This window comes from Pinus tabuliformis, chromosome 3_1 (assembly GCF_031772625.1).
Source record: "Pinus tabuliformis cultivar Carrire ecotype Pingquan chromosome 3_1, CPIR1, whole genome shotgun sequence".
In the NCBI taxonomy this organism is placed as follows: domain Eukaryota; kingdom Viridiplantae; phylum Streptophyta; class Pinopsida; order Pinales; family Pinaceae; genus Pinus; species Pinus tabuliformis.
Window position 1 is genome coordinate 170,567,286 of NC_142301.1, and position 22,605 is coordinate 170,589,890.

General features: G+C 40.0%; 1 protein-coding gene across 1 annotated transcript in view; it reads left to right on the forward strand.

The window, feature by feature from the left end:
- Positions 1 to 21,561, forward strand: part of PAI1 (phosphoribosylanthranilate isomerase 1) — a 150,507-nt gene extending 128,946 nt beyond the window's left edge. Inside the window, exons 3-4 of the mRNA XM_089410969.1 lie at positions 20,857 to 21,023; positions 21,134 to 21,561. Coding sequence (XP_089267095.1) covers positions 20,857 to 21,023; positions 21,134 to 21,356 — 390 coding nt within the window. The 3' untranslated portion in view covers positions 21,357 to 21,561. The remainder of the gene's footprint in view (positions 1 to 20,856; positions 21,024 to 21,133) is intronic.
- The last annotated feature ends 1,044 nt before the right edge of the window (positions 21,562 to 22,605 follow it).

Sequence of the window (22,605 nt, forward strand, 5' to 3'; positions counted from 1 at the left end):
GAACTGCGCCAGCTCTTCCTTGACGGTTCGGTATTTTAGTTACACTGTGGAATGATTCATCCGCCAACTCAGCGGTCAAATCGGATTTCAGACTTTTATATGCCGTGACTTAATTCCCCTGTTAAATCCGGTTCCTCCATCGGGTGCAATCTCCGCTGCAGATCTGGAGCCCCCAGATCCTACGGTGTTCGCTCATTTCGCGCAGTTGACTTGCTCGACCGTTAGCGTGCGATGAGAGGCGGTTTTCTCTCTCATCTGCTGGACACGCGTCGCACAATGTATGGAATCGCTCGTTTTCTGCCAAATCCACTTACCGCCCCAAAGTGCCTCCGATATACCGCCGATTTTGGAGCGTGGGACCTGCCTTTCGCGTTAGTGCTTTCCCTACGGTTTCCCGGCTTCCCATGCGACCAAGCGCTCGGGGCTTCTCCTTCTCGAGGGGTTTTGCCCAGCGAAGCGCTAATCACGCATCAGAAATGGCCTCCGTTTCCCGATCTGGGCTTCCTAACTGCCAGTTTTGCGTCCTGCGCGGTCTCCATGGGCCTCGGTCAGCGCGCTTTGACCGAGGTCCTCGTCATTCCTTGCTGGCTGCAAACTGCCACTGTCCAGAGGTCTTCCTGATAGCTCTTTATCCATAAATTCGAAGTCTGTCCTAATTTGATATAGTCATGGCACTTTGAGAATTTTTATGGATCCAATTCGGATCAATAGCTTCTGCAAGAGTAGTCAAGAATCACAAGCTCCCCCTAGCAGTATGCATGGTCTCCTTTTTGGCAGAATTTTATCATCAAAAACTTGGAATATCACATCTGCCAAAGATATACTCATTAAATCAACAATATGAGTTGATGCCTTGAGTGTTCAAGAGGCTTTCTGATCCAATTTACTTCCTTCTCCATACTTATGTAACTTTCTTTTCTTGCTTGGTAGTCATGTTTTTAGCTTGTTTAGGGACCCGAATCAAGTTACAATCACGAGCCATATGTCCAATTTTATGGCAATTGAAGCATTCCATCTTGTTAATGAATGAGGAATCATGATTTCTTCTTGCAAAGATGCTTCTAGGAGACTAATGGAGACCATTATATTTGTCATTGTGGTATGTTTATAATTCTTTGCCATGTGCCGAAATTTTGTACAAGAATAGCAATAACCAAAAAATATACTTTGGTACCTGGAGGACAGAGATTGCCTTGATGTACTTCTAAATTCATTCTACCTTGGGATCCTTTGATCAAATTTATTGCCTCTTGCATTCTTGACAATGTATGCATATCTTCTTGGAGTAGGGTTTCTTCTAGTGTTATCTTGACTCTTCTTGCTTTTGCTAGAACTGGGGGCATCGACATTTCTTCCAAGCTTCTCCACATCCTTGTTGTTTGAAGCATTAGGGTTTGCATAATTTCTATTTGAGGGTTCACCTGCATAACCAAGACTTGATTTATCAAGAGGAGATCTTTGATGACTTAAGATGTCATCAAGGGTTTGAGAGCTCTTTAGACTCTTGTTTAGATGATCAATTTCTTTCCTTAGGAGATCAATTTCTTCTTTCATCATCTTGCATTCTTCATCCTTTCTTGCTAGATGGTTCTCCATTTCTTCCTTCATCCTTGTTGCTTCACATGATTGGGCCTTAAGTGAGGTGACATCTGATTTTAATTTGGAGATATCTTCATCCTTTTTCTCTAATTGGCATGTCATGTCATTTCTTTCTTTTTTTGCTTCATCGACTTGTCCTTCTAGGATGCCAAAACTTCCATCACCTTTTCAACTCCTTGTGCTTGTTTCTTTGCTTCTTCTAGCTGAGATTTAAGGGAGGAGACATCTTCCTTGTATTGACCAATTTTTCTTTCAAGTTTGTTCAAGTCTTCATGTCTTTGTTCAAGATGGCTTGACAAAGTTTCTTCCCTTTTCTTTTCTTTATCTAACTGATTTGTCATGGATATGACTTCTTCATGATGTTTTTTCTTGTTTTGATGCAATTCCTCCTTTAGCTTGGTGAGCTCCTCATCTCTTTCTTGTACTTGAAGCTTGAAAATGTCAACTTCCTTCCTTGTCTTGTCAAGGTCATGGTCACCATCTTGTGCTTGCTTCTTGAGCTCCTCATTTTCCTTTTTCAAACTGCTTATCTCTTCTAGGGCAACTACAATTTTTGCCTTGAGATCTTTTGTGAGGTCTTCTTTATTTTCTTCATCTTCTACGTCTTCCTTGGCCTTGATTTCTTCACTCATGTTTTCAGCTTCCTTTATGGGTTCTAGATTTCCTTCTTGCCCTCCATCATCTTCTGGATTAGAGGTCATGGTCAATGCTCCTTTTGAGTGAAGATCTCGAAGTTTGTCCTACATATCTTTTGCCGAAGAACATTTTTCCACTTTGGTCTTTATAGAATTTGGTAGCCCACTCAAGATTGCCTTTATCGCTTTTGCATTATATTCTTTGGATTCTTCTTCCATCGTGCTTTCAGTAATCACTGGTTCCTAGACTTCAAAACCTTGAGCCATTAAGAAATTCCTCATTCTCACCTTCCATATATCAAAGTTTCCATTGAACAATGGAGCTTTCCCAATTTGATTCTCCATTGAGGAGGTGACATCTTCGACGGGTTTGCAAGTCTTCTTCCTTGACTTTGCCATTTGTGTTCTAAGGATCTACATTCAAGTTGTTAGGCTTTGGGTGAAGGCACTGGCTCTTATACCAATTGTTGGGAATCACGATTGTCGTTAGACCAAAACCTGCAGGTGTTAGTCAACGATCGCATCGCCAGAGATAAGGATCCATGAGAGGCGGTTAGTCCATGTTGCGAAACACACGGGGAGCGTTGGTTTATCCAATGTTCAATAGACAATGGTGGAGAGTACACAGATAGTGACTTCACAAGTTACTGTGTGAAAGAGGGCATCAGGAGGGAATGGACAACTCCATACAATCCATAACAGAATGGACTTTGGAGGAGTGGATTAGAAGAAAAGGTCTATAGTTGGGGCGACAAAGGCTATGTTGTATGACCAGGATATGCCCAAGTTTCTATGGGCGGAGGCATGCAACACAACAATGTATATACAAAATAGGGTTCCTCACAGGGTGTTGGGGAAGATAACACCAAAAGAAGTCTTCTTAGGGAAGAAGCTAGTAATTAGCCACATCCGGATCTTTAACAGTGTAGCTTATTGCCATACACCGGATAAGAAATGCACGAAGTTGGATTAGAATGCAGAGAAGGGGTTCTTTGTTGGGTATAACGAAACCTCAAAGGCATACAAGATCTATATTCCTAATAGTAGGAAGATTATCATGAGACAGGATGTGAAGTTCATGGAGGACAAAGCCTTCAAGAGATCTTGCGAGATGCCAACAAGTGATCAGAGTGAGCTAGTAGAAGCTCCATTGGTCCAGCAGCAGCGTCAGCAATAGGGGATACCACAGGGATAACATCAAGGACAACCGTAAGGATCTAGTACAATTACCAATACCATCACGACCTTACGTGCGAGAGATCTTGTGAATTCGCAATAGACAAAGCAGCAGAGGCAGGATGAGGAGTTGGTCGACCCTCCCACTGCTAGTGGTTGAATCAACAGAGAAATTCGCTAGACGATGAGGGACGGGAAGGAGTTCATATGAGCTCCTAGGATGAACAAGAGAGAATGCAGACAACCAGATAGGTACCGAGCATTGGTGGCACAAGTTTTTGAACCTTTCAGCTATCAGGAGGCTGCACAACATCAAGTGTGGGTGGATGCCATGGTAGAAGAATATAGCTTTATCATGAGAAATGATGTTTGGGAGGTAGTGTTAAGACCTGTGGATAGGTCAGTTATGGGCTCCCAGTGGATTTATAAGATCAAGTACGCAATAAATGGCAGCGTAGGGAAGTACAAGGCTAGGTTCGTGGCAAAGGGGTATGCACAGAAGGAAGGCATAGATTATGAGGAGACCTTCACCCTAGTTGCTAGATACACCTCTATCCGGTCAGTTATGTCCCTAACAACCCAAATGGAGTGGCAAATTCACCAAATGGACATCAAGACAACATTCTTGAACAGGGTGATAGAGGAGGAGGTATACATTGAACATCCAGAGGTTGAGAGGGGCAAACATGTGTGCAGACTAAAGAGAGCTTTATACGGGCTCAAATAGGCTCCTACGGCATGGTATGGTTGGATTGACAACTACTTGCAGAAGATGGGATTCGTCAAGAGTGATGTAGATCCCAACCTTTACTATCTGATGGTAGAGGGTGAGCCACTCATCTTAGTATTATATGTGGATGATCTCTTTCTGATAGTGTCATTAGGCCTCATAGAAGACTATAACAGTAACCTGGCAACAAAGTTTGACATGAAGGATTTGGGACTGATGCATTACTTCCTAGGTCTAGAAGTATGGCAGAGGGACAGGGAGATCTTCCTTGTTCAAGGGAGATACACTACAGAAATTTTGAAGAGGTTCAGGATGCAGGACTATAGGCTTATGTCCACACCTAAGATTACGAACTGGAGGAAAATCGATGCATTAGAGGACACAGACATTAACCCAACCTTGTGTAGACAACTCATCAGTTCCCTCATGTCATCTGGTCAACACTAGAGCGAATATCTGCTTCGCGGTCAACACTCTTAGTCAGTTTATGGTGGAACCTAAGAGAGTGCACTGGACAATAGTGAGGCATGTTTCAAGGTATTTGTGCGGCACGGTCGATTATGGGTTGAGATATACTCAAGGTGATGGTGTCAGGTTATGTGGATATACAGATACAAATTGGGTAGGCAGTTCATTGGATCAGAAGAGCACATTAGGTTGTTGCTTCAGTGTTGGATCAGGGGTTGTATCTTGGTGCAACAGGAAGCAACTAGCATGGCTACATGCAAAGCTATTTGGCTTCGGAAGTTGCTGGTGAGTCTATTAAGTCAGAAGATGGAGGCGACCAATATCTACTGTGATGATCAGAGTTGCATAAGGCTCTCTGAAAACCAGCGTTTCATGATTGATTGAAGCATATAGACATATGATACCATTTCATTAGATATTGTGTCCAACATAGGTCAGTCCGCCTACAACATGTTCCCACAGAGCACTAGGTTGCAGATATACTCACGAAAGCTCTAGGGAGAGCTAAGTTCATCTACTTCATAAAACAGATGGGTATGGTGGAGAACACCTTCCTCGCTAAGAGGGAGTGTTAGTTTTTGGATGATATGGTAGTATCAGACATGTGTTCTAGTCGCGATTTGTGTCTAAGAGGCTAAGGAACATGTGATCTCCAAAACTCAGAAAAGGTTTCGTGAGATAAGCTTGTGAAAAGCCTTTAAATTCATTAGCCATCATTTAAATATTTCCTAACTTAGGAAAAGTAGTCAATGAAAGGGAGTTAATTAAGGAGATCAACTTATGCTTTAATGACTTCCAGAAAATGACTCGGATCAAGTCTAATGTGATCTTAGCCGCTAATAAGGATATAATCGTGGCTGTGATGAAGGAAATGTAACTAGGTTCGGTCTTCATAAATGTACTTTTGATATTTGTATTTATTCAAGAAAAGATATATTATTTTTATTATATATGTCAATGAGTTTCTTGCTGAGTGAAATAGGTCTAGCACTTGTTAAAGTGCTATAGGTGAGTCAAAAAGTCAAAAGAATTATGTTGAAGACCTTAAGGGCATGTTACACTAGGTATACTTATGTATTAGAGTCAAAGAAGACCCCGCCAAGCAAAGTCAAGTCTCCTCCAAGCAAAGGCACCATCAAAAGAACCCATCTGAAGCAAAGAAGACAAGTCAGCCCACAGTCAGCAAGTCGGCCTAAAGGAGGGACAATCCTCTATATATAGAGGTTGTCCACTCCTCCAACATGACACACACTCATCTCTGAAATCAGCGAGAAAGAGGATGAAGAAGGGATACGAAAAGGTGAAGAAAAGAGGTCTCCAAGTGCAGCGAAGAAGAAGGGTACATAACTGAGCCTAAGAGCACTTTTATAGGGCTAATTGCAGTCACACATGTGAGAAAAGGAGGGTTGTCTCTGCCTTTATGACAACAACAACCCACCGTCAACATCTCTCATTGTTTGGGCTTAAAACAAGGCCTACAAGGTCTCCTACTCAAGCGAAAAAGAAGGAAACTCAAGCGAAGGAGAAGAGCCTATAACATCAAGTAAACCTCTCACACGTGCGAGAAATTAGGGCTGCAGGACAGTCATACCAAGTCTGTACCTACACCTCATGGAAGAAGCTCATTTGATCAAGAAGAAGGAAGGGATCATCACAAGGAAAGGATCTCATCAAAAAGTGCCTCTTCTAGAGCAAGTGCAATAAGGTCTATGAACAGCTGAATGAAGCACAAAGTGTTGGGAGAAGGAGGACGAAGTGCTGGGAAAACAAAGTGCAGAAAGGAGGAAGGACTTGACTTGTGCTTGGAGGATATTCTTTTCAAGGGTCTAGGGTTTAGCATTGATCAATAAGAAGCTTCAATAAGAGAAATTTACCGAAGGGTTTTCCTCTCAAGAGAAGAGAAGTTTTGGCCCTAGCAGAGAGCCAACATCTTGTGTTCTTGTTCTTATGTTTTTGGTAGCAATTTGATGAAGTACACACACATGCATTAATAATAATAAGAATAAGATTAAGCTAACAAAACAAATTGTAAAAAGACTCTACAAATTGTTATCAAGTCAAGAAGAATCACTCTACACATTATTGCCCTAGATTCTTCAACATGGTATTAGAGCTAAGGTGACACATCAAGGAAAGGGCATCTCAAGAACACTCATAAGGTGACTCATCAAGGAAGAAAATCTCAAGAACATCTACAAGTTTGAAGCATCAAGCCAAGAAGTCTCAATCACTTCAAGGACAAGAAGGTATACCATCTATCATTCATCAAGGAAGACTACAAAGCAAGAAGAAGAGCCTTACATAAAGGCACCTACAAGAAGAGCAAATCAAATAAGGACCTACATCAAGCTACAAGTCATCAAGCAAATCTCATCATCAAGCAAGTCCACTTGGAGAAAGCAACTTGAAGAACATCAAGATCTAAGGAAGGCAAGCCATCAAGTCTTCAAGGAGAAAGCAAGTCCACTACATCTCAAAATCTATCAAGTATATGTCCCCTTCTGACTAGACATTAATGTCTTTTTGCAAGGAAAACAACAAATTGGTAGGTACCAATAACTTTCTTGCATGGAAAAAGAGGACTGATTTACTTCTCAAGGAGAATGAACTTCTATAACACATCAAAGGGAATATCACTATCCCTGCTAAGGAACAAACTCAAGCCTTAGCCAAGTACAATAAGGATGAGACAAGAGCTCAAAGGATTCTAATAGAATCCATCAAAGACTCTCTCATTCCTTATGTCTCCAAACTTGAAACATCAAAAGAAATCTATGACAAACTAATAGAGCTATTCTCGGTAAGCACAGTAATCTCTATGAAATGAATTATACAAGATGAAGATATCAAAGGAAGGAATAACTCCCTACTTCATGAAGATCTCTGAGATGAGGGATCAACTTCAAGAGCTAGGGGAAGTCATGTCTGACAGAGAAATGACAACTGTAGTACTCAATGCTCTACCTGAGGATTGGGGCAACTTCACATCAAGCATATATGCCAAGAAGGAAGCCACCCCACTAAGTGAATTATGGTCTCTATGCAAGATAGAGGAAACTAGACTCAAAGCAAAAGAGGATGTGGGATCAAAGGAGCAAGCATTTGCAACCATGGCCAAGAAAAAGGGAAAATTTGGAAAATTTGGTCCACGAAGAACAAACAATAGAGATATGTCCAAAATCCAATGCTTTGGATGCCAAGAATATGGACACTACAAAAGGAATTGTCCAAAACTTAAGAAGGACAACAACAACAAAAGAAAAAGGGAAGAAGCTCACATGACTCAAGAGGTGAAAGAAGAAGAAAAGAAGCAAAAGAAGGAAGATCCTCCAGATCTCTACTATGACTAAGTCTACTTCTTTACTTAAAGTCTTCTTTCAAAGTTTTGAGTAGTATAGGAGCATGTAGGAATAGAATAGAATTGCATGGCTAGAAACATCTTCTGGAATCTAGAAGCATGATGTACATCGAGTTCAAAATACTGATGTAGAAGGAGCATTTATAAATAGAACAAAATGCAGGGTAGGAATATCTTATAGAATATAGGAGCATGGTAGATATAGCTCAAGATATTCATGTAGAAGGAGCATACCTAGTATAGGACCTCATCCACAATGAAAGAAAATTGATCATGATTAAGAATCTTAGAAGACCTCCATCATCAAAAAGAAAGAAACATTTGCAGGGTAAGGGTCTTCAAGATCCTCTGATGGAATATCCAAAAGAAGATTCATAAACAAAAGCAGATGTCTCATTGGGAGTCCCATTCATGGGATTCAAGAAAAGGATGATATGCAGGGAAGCTAAGATGAAGCAAGAAGGGCCACACCAAGGACAACCAAATGAAGCTAAGATGATCAAAGGAGAATCAAGATGAGGTATGTATGCATCAAAGTTAAGTCATGTATGTTATTGAGTCATGGGAATAGTTCTATGACATGATCAAGTATGAAAGAATCTCTTTCACCAATGACATGCTCGAAGGCATGTACTACAATGCAATGAAGGTCAACAAAAAGAAATACTCACATAAGGAGTATAAGATTGCTGACTAAGAAGCAAGTGAAGAAGGAATGCTGACTAGTCCTAGAAGCAAGCAATGAAGAAGTGCTCCCACAAGGAGCATAAGGTGGTTGACTAATCTATCCAAGAAGAAGCAAATGAAGAAAGAGATCAAGCATGTGAAGAACACCATGATCACAAAGAATCACTATCTGACAAGATTCATTGAAGACATCTCCCGAAAGAAGGCAGGACAACTCTGATAAAGGAAGGAAAAAGATCAAAGGACCCTTGACACCTATGAAGGCCTTGGAGATATGAAAGGTGCAGATAACTGATTCTACTCTACGAAGATGTCATGATGAAGAAGCCATCTAGCAAAATCACCATTTAATGTTGAAGCAATATCAGGATGAAGTCATGAAGGGCTACTAGATCGAAGCATGTAAACAAGAAAGTACAACAAAGCATCCATGGAAGAGTATTTTGAAGCATGGACAGATGACGAAGGAGTAGCCAAATGACAAGAGACCCTGATATATGTCAAGAAGGCCACTTTCTATGAAGGAAGGAAAGTGATCAATGGATGGTGCCCTACCAAGAAGAAGATTGGAACAAATACTTCATGACATCGAAGGAAGGAAGGAGATCAAGAACTGGAGGACCCACGAAGAAGAAGTTGCTAATGAATGGACAAGTCCCTAGCTAAGAGGGAGTTTTGACAAGTTCCCAAGTACAAAGGAACTTGGGCAAGTTACCTGTTAGAGGAAACTTGGGCATGTCTTCCTCAATTGAGAGGAAGAGATAGACACAACATTCTTGTCTTCACTTGGGAAGAAAGAATGGGAGGATTGGGTAATTATCTGGCATCCGATACTCTTTGAGGATGTGTAGGGCATCCAAGACAAGAGTAGGCAAGAGGACCGATATTCTTTGAGGGCTGGGAACCCAAGATAAGAATAGTCCTAGAAGGTCATACTCAGTGAACACCTGGGTGGGTATGTACCTTGAGAGACAATGACTAAGGTGTCTATAAGTCATTGGTCTTGCCAAAATTGTGCTCTGATCTATTGAGAGATAGAGCTGTCAGTCAAGGCCTTGCTGTGGAAACAATGTTGGTTACTATGATGCCATAACAGATGGATTGCCAATTCGGGTTCTCTTATGTGAATTCTTCAAGATTGAAACATAGCCAAACACCTTGTAATGTTGTATGAATACCTACCTTGTTAAGAGGGAAGGTTGAAGGAAATGTAACTAGGTTCAATCTTCATAAATGTACTTTTGATATTTGTATTTATTCAAGAAAAGAAATATTATTTTTATTATATTTGTCAACGAGTTTCTTGCTCATTGAAATAGGTCTAGCACATGTTAAAGTGCTATAGGTGAGTCAAAGAGTCAAAAGAATTATGTTGAAGACCTTAATGGCATGTTAGACTAGGTATACTTATGTATTAGAGTTAGAGAAGACACCTCCAAGCAAAGTCAAGTCTCCTCCAAGCAAAGGCACCATCAAAAGAACCCATCCGAAGCAAATAAGACAAGTCGACCCACAGTCAGCAAGTCGGCCTAAAGGAGGGAAAATCCTCTATATATAGAGGCTGTCCACTCCTCCAACATGACACGCTCATCTCTAAAATCAGCGAGAAAGAGGACGAAGAAGGGATACGAAAAGGTGGAGAAAACAGGTTTCCAAGTACAACGAAGAAGAAAGGTACATAACCGATCCTAAGAGGACTTCTCTAGGGATAATTGCAGTCACAAGTGCGACAAAGGGAGGGTTGTCTCTGCGGTTATGATAGCAGCAACTCACGGTCAAACATCTCTCATCGTTTGGGCTTAAAACTAGGCCTACAAGGCCTCCTACTCAAGCGAAGAAGAAGGAACCTCAAGCAAAGGAGAAAGAGCCTATAACATCAAGTAAACCTCTCACACATGCGAGAAATTAGGGATGCAGGACAATCATACCAAGTCTGTACCTACACCTCAAGGAAGAAGCTCATTTGATCAAGAAGAAGGAAGGGATCATCACAAAGAAAGGATCTCATTAAAAAGTGCCTCTTCTAGAGCAAGTGCAACAAGGTCTATCAACAGTTGAAAGAAGAATGAAGTGCTGGAAGAAGGAGGATGAAGTGCCGGGAAAACAAAGTGTAGAAAGGAGGAAGGACTTGACTTGTGCTTGGAGGATATTCTTGTCAAGGGTCTAGGGTTTGGCATTGATCAATAAGAAGCTTCAATAAGAGAAATTTACCGAAGGGTTTTCCTCTCAAGAGAAGAGAGGTTTTTGCCCTGGCAGAGAGCCAACATCTTGTGTTCTTGTTCTTATGTTTTTAGTAGCAGTTTGATGAAGTACACACATGCATTAATAATAATAAGAAGAAGATTATAAAAGAATGTTCAATGAAAAAATTCACATGGAGCAAACAACTCAATGATAATACAAAGATATTTACAAGAATAGAAACATCAGGTTTCTATGTAGAATATCGAACAAACAGTTTCATCTAAGAAACTGCTAAAAGAATAAGAATAGAAACATCTAAGAGACTGAGCATTACTAAATAGAGATATAGAGATATATTCTAATACCCTCCCTTAATGCTCAATCTATTTACAACACCAATAGACCCGCGAAATTTTACAAATTTATCAGGACCAAGAGGCTTGGTAAAAATATCGGCGGGCTGCTCTGTGGTGGGAACATAGTGCAACTGAACTGAGCCGTCTTCAACCAGCTGTCGAATGTAGTGGCAGTGAGTTTCCACATGCTTTGTTCGTTCATGAAAGACAGGATTCTTGGCAAGTTTGAGCACTCCCTGATTATCACAAAACAAAGAAGTAGGCCCTGTCTGAAAAACATGCATATCTGCAAGCATACGACGAAGCCAAACTGCCTCACAGGCGGCCTTAACTGCTCCCCGATACTCTGCTTCTGTTGAGGAGAGAGCCACTACCTGTTGCTTCTTACTAGTCCAAGTAACAGCTCCAGATCCTAGACTAAACACATACCCAGCTGTAGATTTACGGTCATCAACCGAACCGGCCCAGTCAGAGTCAGTGTAGCCACTGAGAATAGGAGTGGAGCTATGAGTATATAAGAGGCCATAATCAGAAGTACCACGCACATATCGTAGCACCCGCTTTGCTGCTATCCAATGATCAGCTTTAGGAGCTGACATAAAGCGAGAAATGTAGCTTACTGCAAAACTGATGTCAGGTCTGGTAGCAGTAAGATAGATGAGACTGCCCACTAATTGCCTGAATAAAGTTTCATCCACAAGAGGAGAGGATGACTGTGCTGAAAGTTTGAGCCCTGGTTCCATAGGAGTCGTGGCCGGTTTGCAATCCTGCATTCTGAACCTTTCCACAAGATTTTTGGCATACTTGGACTGAGAAAGAAAGATCTGATTTTCAGTCTGCCACACTTCAACCCCCAGACAGTAATGAAGAAGTCCCAAGTCTGTCATCTCAAAAGTTCTGCATAGATCTTGTTTGATCCCATGGATCAAATGTGCAGAGCTGCCAGTAATGATAAGATCATCCACATAGACAACTACAAACAAGATATCATCATCAGTATGCTTGATATACAGGTTTGCATCAGATGGACTCCGCTGAAAACCCTGATCTGTCAGATACTGATCAATTTTTATGTACCAAGCCCGAGGAGCTTGTTTCAATCCATAGATTGCTTTAACTAACCGACACACTTTCTGTTCTTGACCAGCAACCTTGAATCCTGGAGGCTGCGTCATGTAGACTTCTTCTTGGAGATCACCATTTAGGAAAGCACTTTTTACATCCATCTGATGAACTTTCCAATTGAACTGAGCTGCTAGGGCAAGCACAAGCCTGATAGTACTCATCTTGGCTGTAGGAGCAAAAGTCTCCTCATAGTCGATGCCTTCCTGCTGTGAAAATCCTCGAGCCACAAGCCGAGCTTTATACTTGTCTAAGGTTCCATCAGCTTTGTATTTGACTTTATACACCCATTTGCAGCCGATGGGTTTTTTGTCTGCAGGAAGATCAGAAAGAGTCCATGTGTGATTCTTCTGAAGACTCTGAAATTCTGCTTCCATAGCCTGTTCCCACTCAGATATACCCTTAGCTTCTGAATATGTTTGAGGCTCAAAAGTACTGTGAAGGTTAGCCATAAGAGCAAAATTGACTGTAGACTGTTGTCTGTTCTTATGCCTAGAAGTTCTACCTTCAAGGAGCTCATCATCCCGGAGATCACCTATGGTTTTAGCCCACCATTTTGGCCGAAGAGAAGAAGAACCAATATCAGGATTAGAGGGACCAATGTCAGGAGGAAGAGAGGCAGGCTCAAGAGCAATAGGGACAGCAAGAGGGGGATTAGCTTCTGGAGGAAGCTCAGATAGAGTAGTATCAAATCTTGATGCTACATCATCCCTCCCATCAGATGGACTGACTGGAAGAAGAACACTGTGAGGCGGATCCTCAGAACGCTGCTCAGAAGAAGAAGACTGAAAGAATCCTCTGTCTTCATCAAATACTACATCTCGACTGAAGCTAAGTCGACCAGTGGCTATATCTATCAGCCTATAAGCCTTGTGATGATCACTGTAACCTGTCATCATGAGTTTCTGACTTTTGGAATCCAACTTAGATCGCTTAGCAGATGGAATCCAAACATATGCAACTGAGCCAAAAACTTTGAGATGACTGATTTTAGGCTTACGACCAGACCACACTTCTTCAGGAGTCTTCCCTTTAACAGCCTGAGTAGGGGATCGGTTAAGAAGGTAAACAGCAGTAAATACTACTTCAGCCCAGAATTTGTTTGGAACACTCCGGTGTTGTAACATGGAACGAGCCATTTCAACAACCGTGCGATTGCGACGCTCGACAACACTGTTCTGCTGGGGAGTGTAAGGTGTGGTGAATTGACGTTTGATGCCATGAATATCAAAGAAGTTGGCAAAAGCTGAGGAACAAAATTCCCCCCCATTGTCGGTCCTAAGGGTCATGATATTACAACCAGATTCGTTTTCAACTAAAGTTTTAAACTTCTGAAAGGTACTAACAGCATCAGATTTATTTTTTAAAAAATACACCCACATCTTTCGACTGAAGTCATCTACAATAAGTAAAAAGTATTTGCAAGCAGTTATAGAAGCTGTATTCATAGGACCACAAATATCAGCATGAAGTAACTGAAGTACCTGGGATGCGCGCCAAGATTCGCCATTTTTGAATGACGACCGATGTTGCTTTCCTGCTTGACAGGCGCTGCATACCCCCAACTGCTGAGTCTGAATATCAGGTAATCCTGACACAAGTCCCTCCCGAGAGAGCTGAGAGAGATACTGCATATTGAGATGCCCATATCGCTGATGCCATAGAGTACTGATGGGAGAGACACGAGCTGCTAGTGCCACTTCTGGAAAGTCACCGGTGTCAAGTAGCCTGTATAGACCATGGTCCTCGAGGCCAGTAGCAACTGTCAGACTGGTCTCCCTGTCAATGATGGAACACTTGTGTGCACTGAACACAACATCAAGCTGAGGAGAATTCCTCATAATCTGACTGACAGAGAGCAGATTAATCTCCATACCAGGAACATAGTATACATTTAGAAATATGAGCGTGCGTCCACCAGACTGAATTTGAACTGTACCCCTGCCAGCAACAGTGTACTTTTCACCTCCACCAAATACAACTGAATCACTGAAAGGTGAAAAGTCAATAAACCAGTCACGCCTGTGAGAGAAGTGGCGTGATGCACCAGAATCAATGTACCATGCAGAGGAAGGAACATGTTCTGAAGACCTTTTAGCCATAAAGGCGTAAAAGGCAGAATCTGTCTGCTCGGAATGTTCTGCAACATTCGCTGTCTGATGTGACCCTCCCTGTTTCTTTTGTTCAGCAGCAATCCTCTGCCTGCAGTCTTTCTTCATGTGACCGAACTTGTGACAGTAATTACACTGTACACTCTTCTTCCTGTTAGGATCAAAAGACTGAGATGATCCTCTCTGCTGAAAAGACTGAGAGGACTGATATTTTGCAGCAAATGCATTCTCCAAGGGCACTGATGCAGTACCACTACCAAACTGCTGTTTCCACCTATCTTGCTGCAGAAGTTTGGTACATAAATCTGAAAACTTCAGATCAACATTTGTGGTTGTAATGTTGAGTGTTTCAATGAAGTGTTCATAAGATTTTGGTAGACTCTTCAGGGTAATGACTACCATATCTTCTTCCTCCATGGTCCGACCAATGGCGTCGAGCTGATCTCGAATGTCTTTAATTTTGTTGAGATGTTCCTGTAAAGACATATGTTCATCCATCATGATGGAGAACAACTGATTTTTGAGAAAAAAAGCTCTGCTTTTATCAGATGTCTCATGCAGTTCTTTCAACTGTTGCCAGATTTCAGCAGCTGTCTTGCCAGAAGGGATCTGTGGTAACTGATCATCAGCGACAGAGAGCTTGAGAAGCATAACAGCCTCTCGATTTCTATCATCAAATTTATCTTGATCGGTCCCGGCTGTACCTGGACGAAGCTCTTTGCCCAAAATGAGTTGATCAAGACGCCTGTACTCAAAAATGGTCAGCAGTCTTTGTTTCCAAATGTTATAGTTGCTGCCATTAAAGCGTTGATTTCCTTCTAACATCAAATTGGTGAGCGTGGCCATTTTCCCAGAGAAAATACAGAAGTCAGCAAAAATATCTCTCCAGTCAAAAAAACAATAGTAATACTGCTGAAACTGTCCCCTTTAATCCTGCTGCAAAAAAAAATCCTTTTCTTTAACAGTGACAGATCTAAATCATAAAAAAATTTGAGGTTCCTTTCTCTGTCCAGATCTGAGTTTTGTCCTAAGATAAGCACAGGTCTGAGAATATAGTTTCCCACAGGTTTGCTTCAGGTCCGTGGAGCTCCACCATAATCCGATCCCACAGCTAGCACTATAAACCGAGTGACAACAGATAATTTCAAGTTTGAGTTTGTAATGGGAACACACTGCTGATTTGGAACAAATAAGAAAAAAATGCTGTTTGGGAACACACTGAGCGACACACACCGCTGATTGAAAACGCTGATAAAACAAATACTAAGATCTGAAAATTGGCCCACGTGAGCTATCAAAAGCTTCACGTCACGTCTCAGCTACGTGGTATAGATCCACAGGTGAATACTCAGGTTTGAAATATATCCACGGTTCTGAAAATACTTGAAATATAACACGCGTATATCCACGGTTCTGAAAATACTGGAAATATAACACGCGTATATCCACGCCACAGAGTTATCACAGCTTATCCACGGTTCTGAAAATACTGGAAATATAACACGCGTATATCCACGCCACAGAGTTATCACAGCTTGTGAATACGCGGGTTTTGAAATATATTCTGATAACACTTAAAATACAAAACACGCGTATATCCACGGGTTTTTTTGGAATTACACTCGTATCACAGTGTTTCCTCACGCGTACCAAGACAGAGTTTCAAATACACGCCACAGAGTTTCAAATACGCGCGTATCACAGGGTTTCAAATATCCACGGGTTTGACAGATATCTACGCCACAGATTTTCAAATATATATTCACGGGTGTTGAAATATATATATCCACGGATTTCAATGGTAATACCATCCACGGGTTTGAAGACACAAGCGTATATCACTTGTTTGACAGCGTTTGAAAAAAAAAAATAGACAGTTGCCCGCAGATCGAATTTTCAGACCATGACTCTGATTTTAAATGAGTTATAAATGAGAGAAAACACCTGGATCACGATCGCTGAGGAATGCCACGTTGTGGTCGAAGAAAATAGCTGGATTCACGATTCCAAGCAAACTGGCCAGCCACAAAAAAAATTCCGCTTCCACGACAACAGTCACCTCCACAGAGTTATTTCCTTAAAAAAAATGATCATGCAAGGGAAGAATCTATTTCTGTATCAAGATGGACGACTGTAAGCATTTATCACAGCGAGCAAAGCCGAGGCTAAGACTCAGTGAAGGCTGCCTGGCTTACAGAGGGCTCGACCTTAGAAAAGACTCAAGAGATTACGATGCAGAGAGAATTATTGTTCAAGAAATCTCTTAACCTTGCTCTGATACCATAAAAGAATGTTCAATGAAAAAATTCACATGGAGCAAACAGCTCAATGATAATACAAAGATATTTACAAGAATAGAAACATCAGGTTTCTATGTAGAATATCGAACAAACAGTTTCATCTAAGAAACTGCTAAAAGAATAAGAATAGAAACATCTAAGAGACTGAGCATTACTAAATAGAGATATAGAGATATATTCTAATAGATTAAGCTAACAAGACAAATTGTAAAAAGGCTCCACAAATTGTTATCAAGTCAAGAAGAATCACTCTACACATTATTGACCTAGACTCTTCAACAGGCCGTTGATGCTCCAACGAGAGATTAGAAGAGCAAGTCGAGGGGATGGAGATAGACACAAGAGGGAGAGCGAGTTTCCTAATGCAGATTGAGCTTCCCAGGTGCAGTGATTCAACAAGGGAGAAGTTCGAGCTAGAGAAGTAGAGCAACAAGTGTTTGTAGCAGGGAGAATTTCCAGAGAAATTCTCTAGTGGTTTTCTATTTTCCAGCAGCAGGGAAAGGAGGCCGAGTTCTACAGTGCGAGTTGCCCATAGAGGTTTGATTTAGCTGCTAGTGCCCAGATCTAGCACTGGGAGGCCCAATGAATTGTTTCCGGAGGCAAAAATAGGCATGATAACTCAATTGGAGGGGTTTCCAAGGCAGATTGGTTTATCCAGTGGCAACAATGCGTACTCCCAGTTTGGCTAAGCGATTTTGCTAGGGAGTGTGAGTTGTCTAGTGAGGGCCAGATTGAGTTGGAGAGGGAAAATCAATTTTCCTGATTGTGATATAAATTTTGGATTTGAGCTTGTAAGGCCAACAATTGTAATTCTCTATTTTGCTGCATAATAAAATTAACCCTCATTTGCTGCACCGGTTTTCCCTTCGGGGTTTTTTCGGGTTCTTACAAGTCCAAAAATATTGGTGTCATTCCTTCTCTACTGCTGGAAATTGGAAAACCACTAGGGAATTTCTTTGGAAATTATCCCTGCTGCAAACCCTTGTTGCTCTCCTTCTCTAGCTCGAACTTCTCCCTTGTTGAATCACTGCAACTAGGTAGCTCAATCTGCATTAGGAAACTCGCTCTCCCTCTTGTGTCTATCTCCATCCCATCAACTTACTCTTCTAATCTCTCGTTGGAGCATCAACGACTTGTTGAAGAATTTAGGGCAATAATGTGTAGAGTGATTCTTCTTGACTTGATAACAATTTGTGGAGTCTTTTTACAATTTGTCTTGTTATCTTAATCTTCTTCTTCTTATTATTAATGCATGTGTGTGTACTTCATCAAACTGCTACCAAAAACATAAGAACAAGAACACAAAATGTTGGCTCTCTGCCAGGGCCAAAACCTCTTTTCTCTTGAGAGGAAAACCCTTCGGTAAATTTCTCTTATTGAAGCTTCTTATTCATCAATGCCAAACCCTAGACCCTTGACCAGAATATCCTCCAAGCACAAGTCAAGTCCTTCCTCCTTTCTCAGTTCGAATGTATTTTCTGCAGCGTATTTTATTTTTGGTGAAGATTGCAATTGTGAGTTTATCAATATTTGTTGTAATAACAAATAAGCTGCCAAACAATGGGGAGATAAATATCCAGTAATTGCAATCAAGGAATTGTCACATAGGCTTCAACTTAGGGCTTCTGTAAAGGCTTGTTGCTCAAATTGTTGATCAAATCAATTTTAACCAAGCCTTTTCTTGGTCTTATGTACCTTGGTAAGCCTTGTCCTTGCCTATTCATTAAATCCTAGGTCACAAGTGCCCTAGATAGGCCTCTTAAGGTGAATGCTTTGCCTTGTCTTTGTTGGATTGAGGCTTGTCCTTAAGATGAGCACCCTTATTGAGCCTATACCTTTGTCACCTCTGAGCCATAGACGTAGAATACCTATTAGGTGACCAATATCGGGAAGCCTCCCTTGTGGTGAAAGTCCACTAAAGAGCAGGAGGTGGTGAGCTGTGGTGACAGTGGGTCTCCACCTCATTGTTGTCCCTTGGTCTAGCTTTTGTCTTGTGAGCCCTCTCACAAGACCTACTAGATTTTGAGGCAACAAGACTTTTATATCAAAAAGTGCAAGATTTTTCTATAACATTGACCAAACTGCAAAGAGATCTCCAATGCCCAAGGGAAGAACACAAAGCTTGCTATCAGCTGGAGTCATTGCGCAAGATATATCAATTGTACATACACACCATGAACCATCTCTCACACTACAATCCATTTCAGATCATCCAAGGGATGAAAGACACCATGTACCCCAAATCTCGTGAAGCACCCCCAAACATGGTGTGAATACTTTTGGAAACTTGAAAATCTAACACCGAGGCCCTGATTTGTGGATTAGGTGGATTGTATGGTTGGACAATGCTGGTGGGAATATTGAGCAAACAAGATGGTTAAATTGATCAGGAATATAGTGAACTAGAAAATTAATACCATGTTTGAATACAAATCTTCCTCATCTGCTGCTATGCTGGTGTTCATCTCCCAAATCACTTGCCGGATATGATTCCTAGAAAATATGACAAGAAGATGGGGGTGGGGGAAGTGACAAGGCCTGCAACTGCTTAGTAACATCATAAAGGGTGGCATGGATTCTCAAAAGGAAATTGTTGCAACAACAGCAAATGACCAATGGAAAAGAGAAAGCTTGTCATCGTAGTAGACAACAAACAGGTGCATGCAGTCATATCAAATGGCCAAATGAAGTAATGCTAAAGTGAAACCAGCACTGGCTTGTGACATAACACAGCTTATTGTGCTTTGTTAGATATGAGGGACTGGGGGCTGTGGAGACAGGGACTTTGTGAATATTTATTTCCCATGTTTGCAGTGATTTTAGAGGATTAACATTCTCAAGCTTATTGCCTTCCATAAGATATACCATTTCAAAAGATTGTAAAATATGGAAAACCAGAATTGGATCTAAATGAGAGTACATCTATGTATGATGGGAAGGTACAACAGCATGGATTCTCAAAAGGGTTTGTGGCCATAAAGAATAAACGACCAGTGGGAAAGAGAGTTTGTCATTGCCAGGTTGATGCAGTCATATCAATGGACAAAGTAAGTAACACAAAAAAACAGAAAACTTGAAAAGCAATGGCTCATGACATGATTCAACTTAATTGCGTTGTGTTTACCCATGAGGTGTTGACAAATTTAATTGGCCAACTGATTTTTTCATAAGTTTCATAAAAAAATGTTAAAATTTGTTTGTTTATATATATATATATATATATAACTTTTGATCAATATAATTGGCCAACTGATTTTTTTTCATAATTTTCATTAAAAAATGGTAAAATTTGTTTGTTTATATATATGAAACTTTTTATCTATATATACTGGTTTTAGTCTTGGCATTTAATTTGACATTTTTTGTCAAATTTGAGCATCAACACTAACCAAGTGACTTGGTTTTGTTTGGTGCAGTCTAACTATTTGATGTTATAAACCTTTTTTTTGCCAGAGTCCAACGGTACTGTATTTCTTTATTTATATTTAGCTTTTGTTTGAATAGAGGAAATTATATCAAAATAATACTCGTGGCTGAAGTTAATGGCTAATTATATCATATTTTTTTTGTGAACTTTGAGCATTAACACTAACCAAGTGACTTGGTTTTCTTTGGTGCAGCCTAACTATTTGATGTTATTTTTTTGGCTGGAGTCCAACGATATTGTATTTCTGGCGAGATTGTGATTTTTCATTGTTTACATTGCGTTTTTGAATGTACAAATCAATTCAGTGCGCTGAAAAACCCCTACACAACTCAAACTCGCAATTCCAACAGACCTCTGCCAGATTTTGGATAACATTAACTAGAAAATATGCTCCCAAAAGCCTAAAATGTCAGATGTTTTTAGTCTTGAGTTTTGACATTTAAATTGACTTACTTTTACATCAAATTTGAAGTTTTAAAAAATATTTGTATTTGCATTTTGCTTGAATATACCAAGTTATAACAAATTTGGTTTAATACTCTTTGCTGAAGTTAATGGCAAATTTTATCCTATATTGAAGAATATTTTGTAAGAAACATGGCTAGAAATGTTATGATGGTTCAATATATAAAAGACAGTTTCCATTTATTTCTTAAAGCCAAGGTCATAGTGAAATGAAGATGTGAAATTGTCTAAATTGCAGCTTCATGGAGAACGTGCACGTGGTGCCCTTTCAAATCTGATACAACATCGCCACATCATTTATGTTTTGCATGCAGACAAGGATGGGGAACTATTGACAAAACCCCCGAACGGGAAAGGCTCAGATTTAGTCGATTGGCTTTTGATTGACAGCTTACAAGGTGGAAGGTGTGTATGCTCACTTGCTTAAACGTTTTGGAGAATAACGTTACTTAGTCTCGGCTTTCAAAGTTATATGATGTGTATAACTGTAATATTGAACTTTAAATTGTGTGTAGTGGTAAAAAATTTGACTGGGAGAAGTTTCGAGTTCCAACTGAAGTTAGCAAATGTGGATGGTTACTAGCTGGTGGTGTTAATCCAGAAAATGTTAGCCAAGCGATATCAATTCTTAGACCAGATGCGGTGGATGTATCTAGTGGGATTTGTGCACCTGATGGTATTCGGAAGGATCCTGCTCGTATTGCTTCATTTATGAATGCAGTTAGGCCAAAAAAATGAAAGGGTTTTTAATCCATGCCCTTTTGGACCCTGTAATCATTCTCAAAGTGCCAATTTCAATTTCAATAGGCGATTTTACTACCGGCTAACAATTACATTCATGAGCCAGCTAAGCTCGTATGCTTAGTAAGTCCAGTGTTATGCTAGTAGAGCTCTCTTTCTTTTTCTTTTTCCCGTGGTAAGTTTTTTCTCGTAAAATTGTAAATTTTATTCAAAATGTATGTTTCATTGAGCATCTTCTGAACACTTAAATTCTGTAAAATACAAAATTCAAATTTACTATTCCAAAAAATCCAAAATAAAATATATGAAAAACAAATCAACATCAAAATAAAGTATACTTGAGCACTTAAATTTTGTAAATTACAAAACTCAAATTTACCATTCCAAAAAATCCAAAATAAAATATATGAAAAACAAATCAACATCAAATGAATGAACTATGCTTTTTAGTTTGTTTTGTAATGCATGCTTATCGGCTCTTGCCCGAGTATTTACAGCAGTGCATAAACTTATAATGAAACACTAATTTTCTTGGTGTCAATCCTTCGCATTATAAAGATCAGTTATTTGCTCCGGTTCTCGAATAAAATTTCTATGATGGCAATGATAATTATATTGTTTATTTGTTTTTCAAGTTATTTTTCCAAAATTTCCCAGAGATGAAAGTAATTTCTAAATTTCAACAAAATATTTTTCTTAATTATATAAGAAATCATCTTCCCATTCAAAACATTTGTTGCCCTTTTAATCAATGTGTGATCCTTTTGTTCAACAATGACTTCTTTGCAATTTTGTTGCCCTTTTAATCAATGTGTGATTCTTTTGTTCAACAATGACTGCTTTGCAATGCAGTACCTTTTTGGCTCCTTTGGTCCAATCTTTTTCATGTTTTTCACCTTAATAAAAATTATGGTTGGAAAGTTCCTGTGTGTCTATATTTAATAACTTTATTGAATCATGGTATTTCTTTAGATTCCTGATTTATTCATGCATTACTTTTAGTTCTTTAGTTTCTTGACGCCTAACAACATTAAAATTACAACTTTCATATTTATCATATTTAGGGGTCTTCCCATTATAATACTTTGTTAAACTCGCACAATTGATAGACATAATTTAGATAACTCGTGCGATATATTTCATTAACATAATGCACATATTAATACAAGTTTATTGATCCTTGGTTTTAATCTTCCAAAAGGTCTCTTGGACTTCAATGACTATTGGAATTCCTCCACAGTAAATC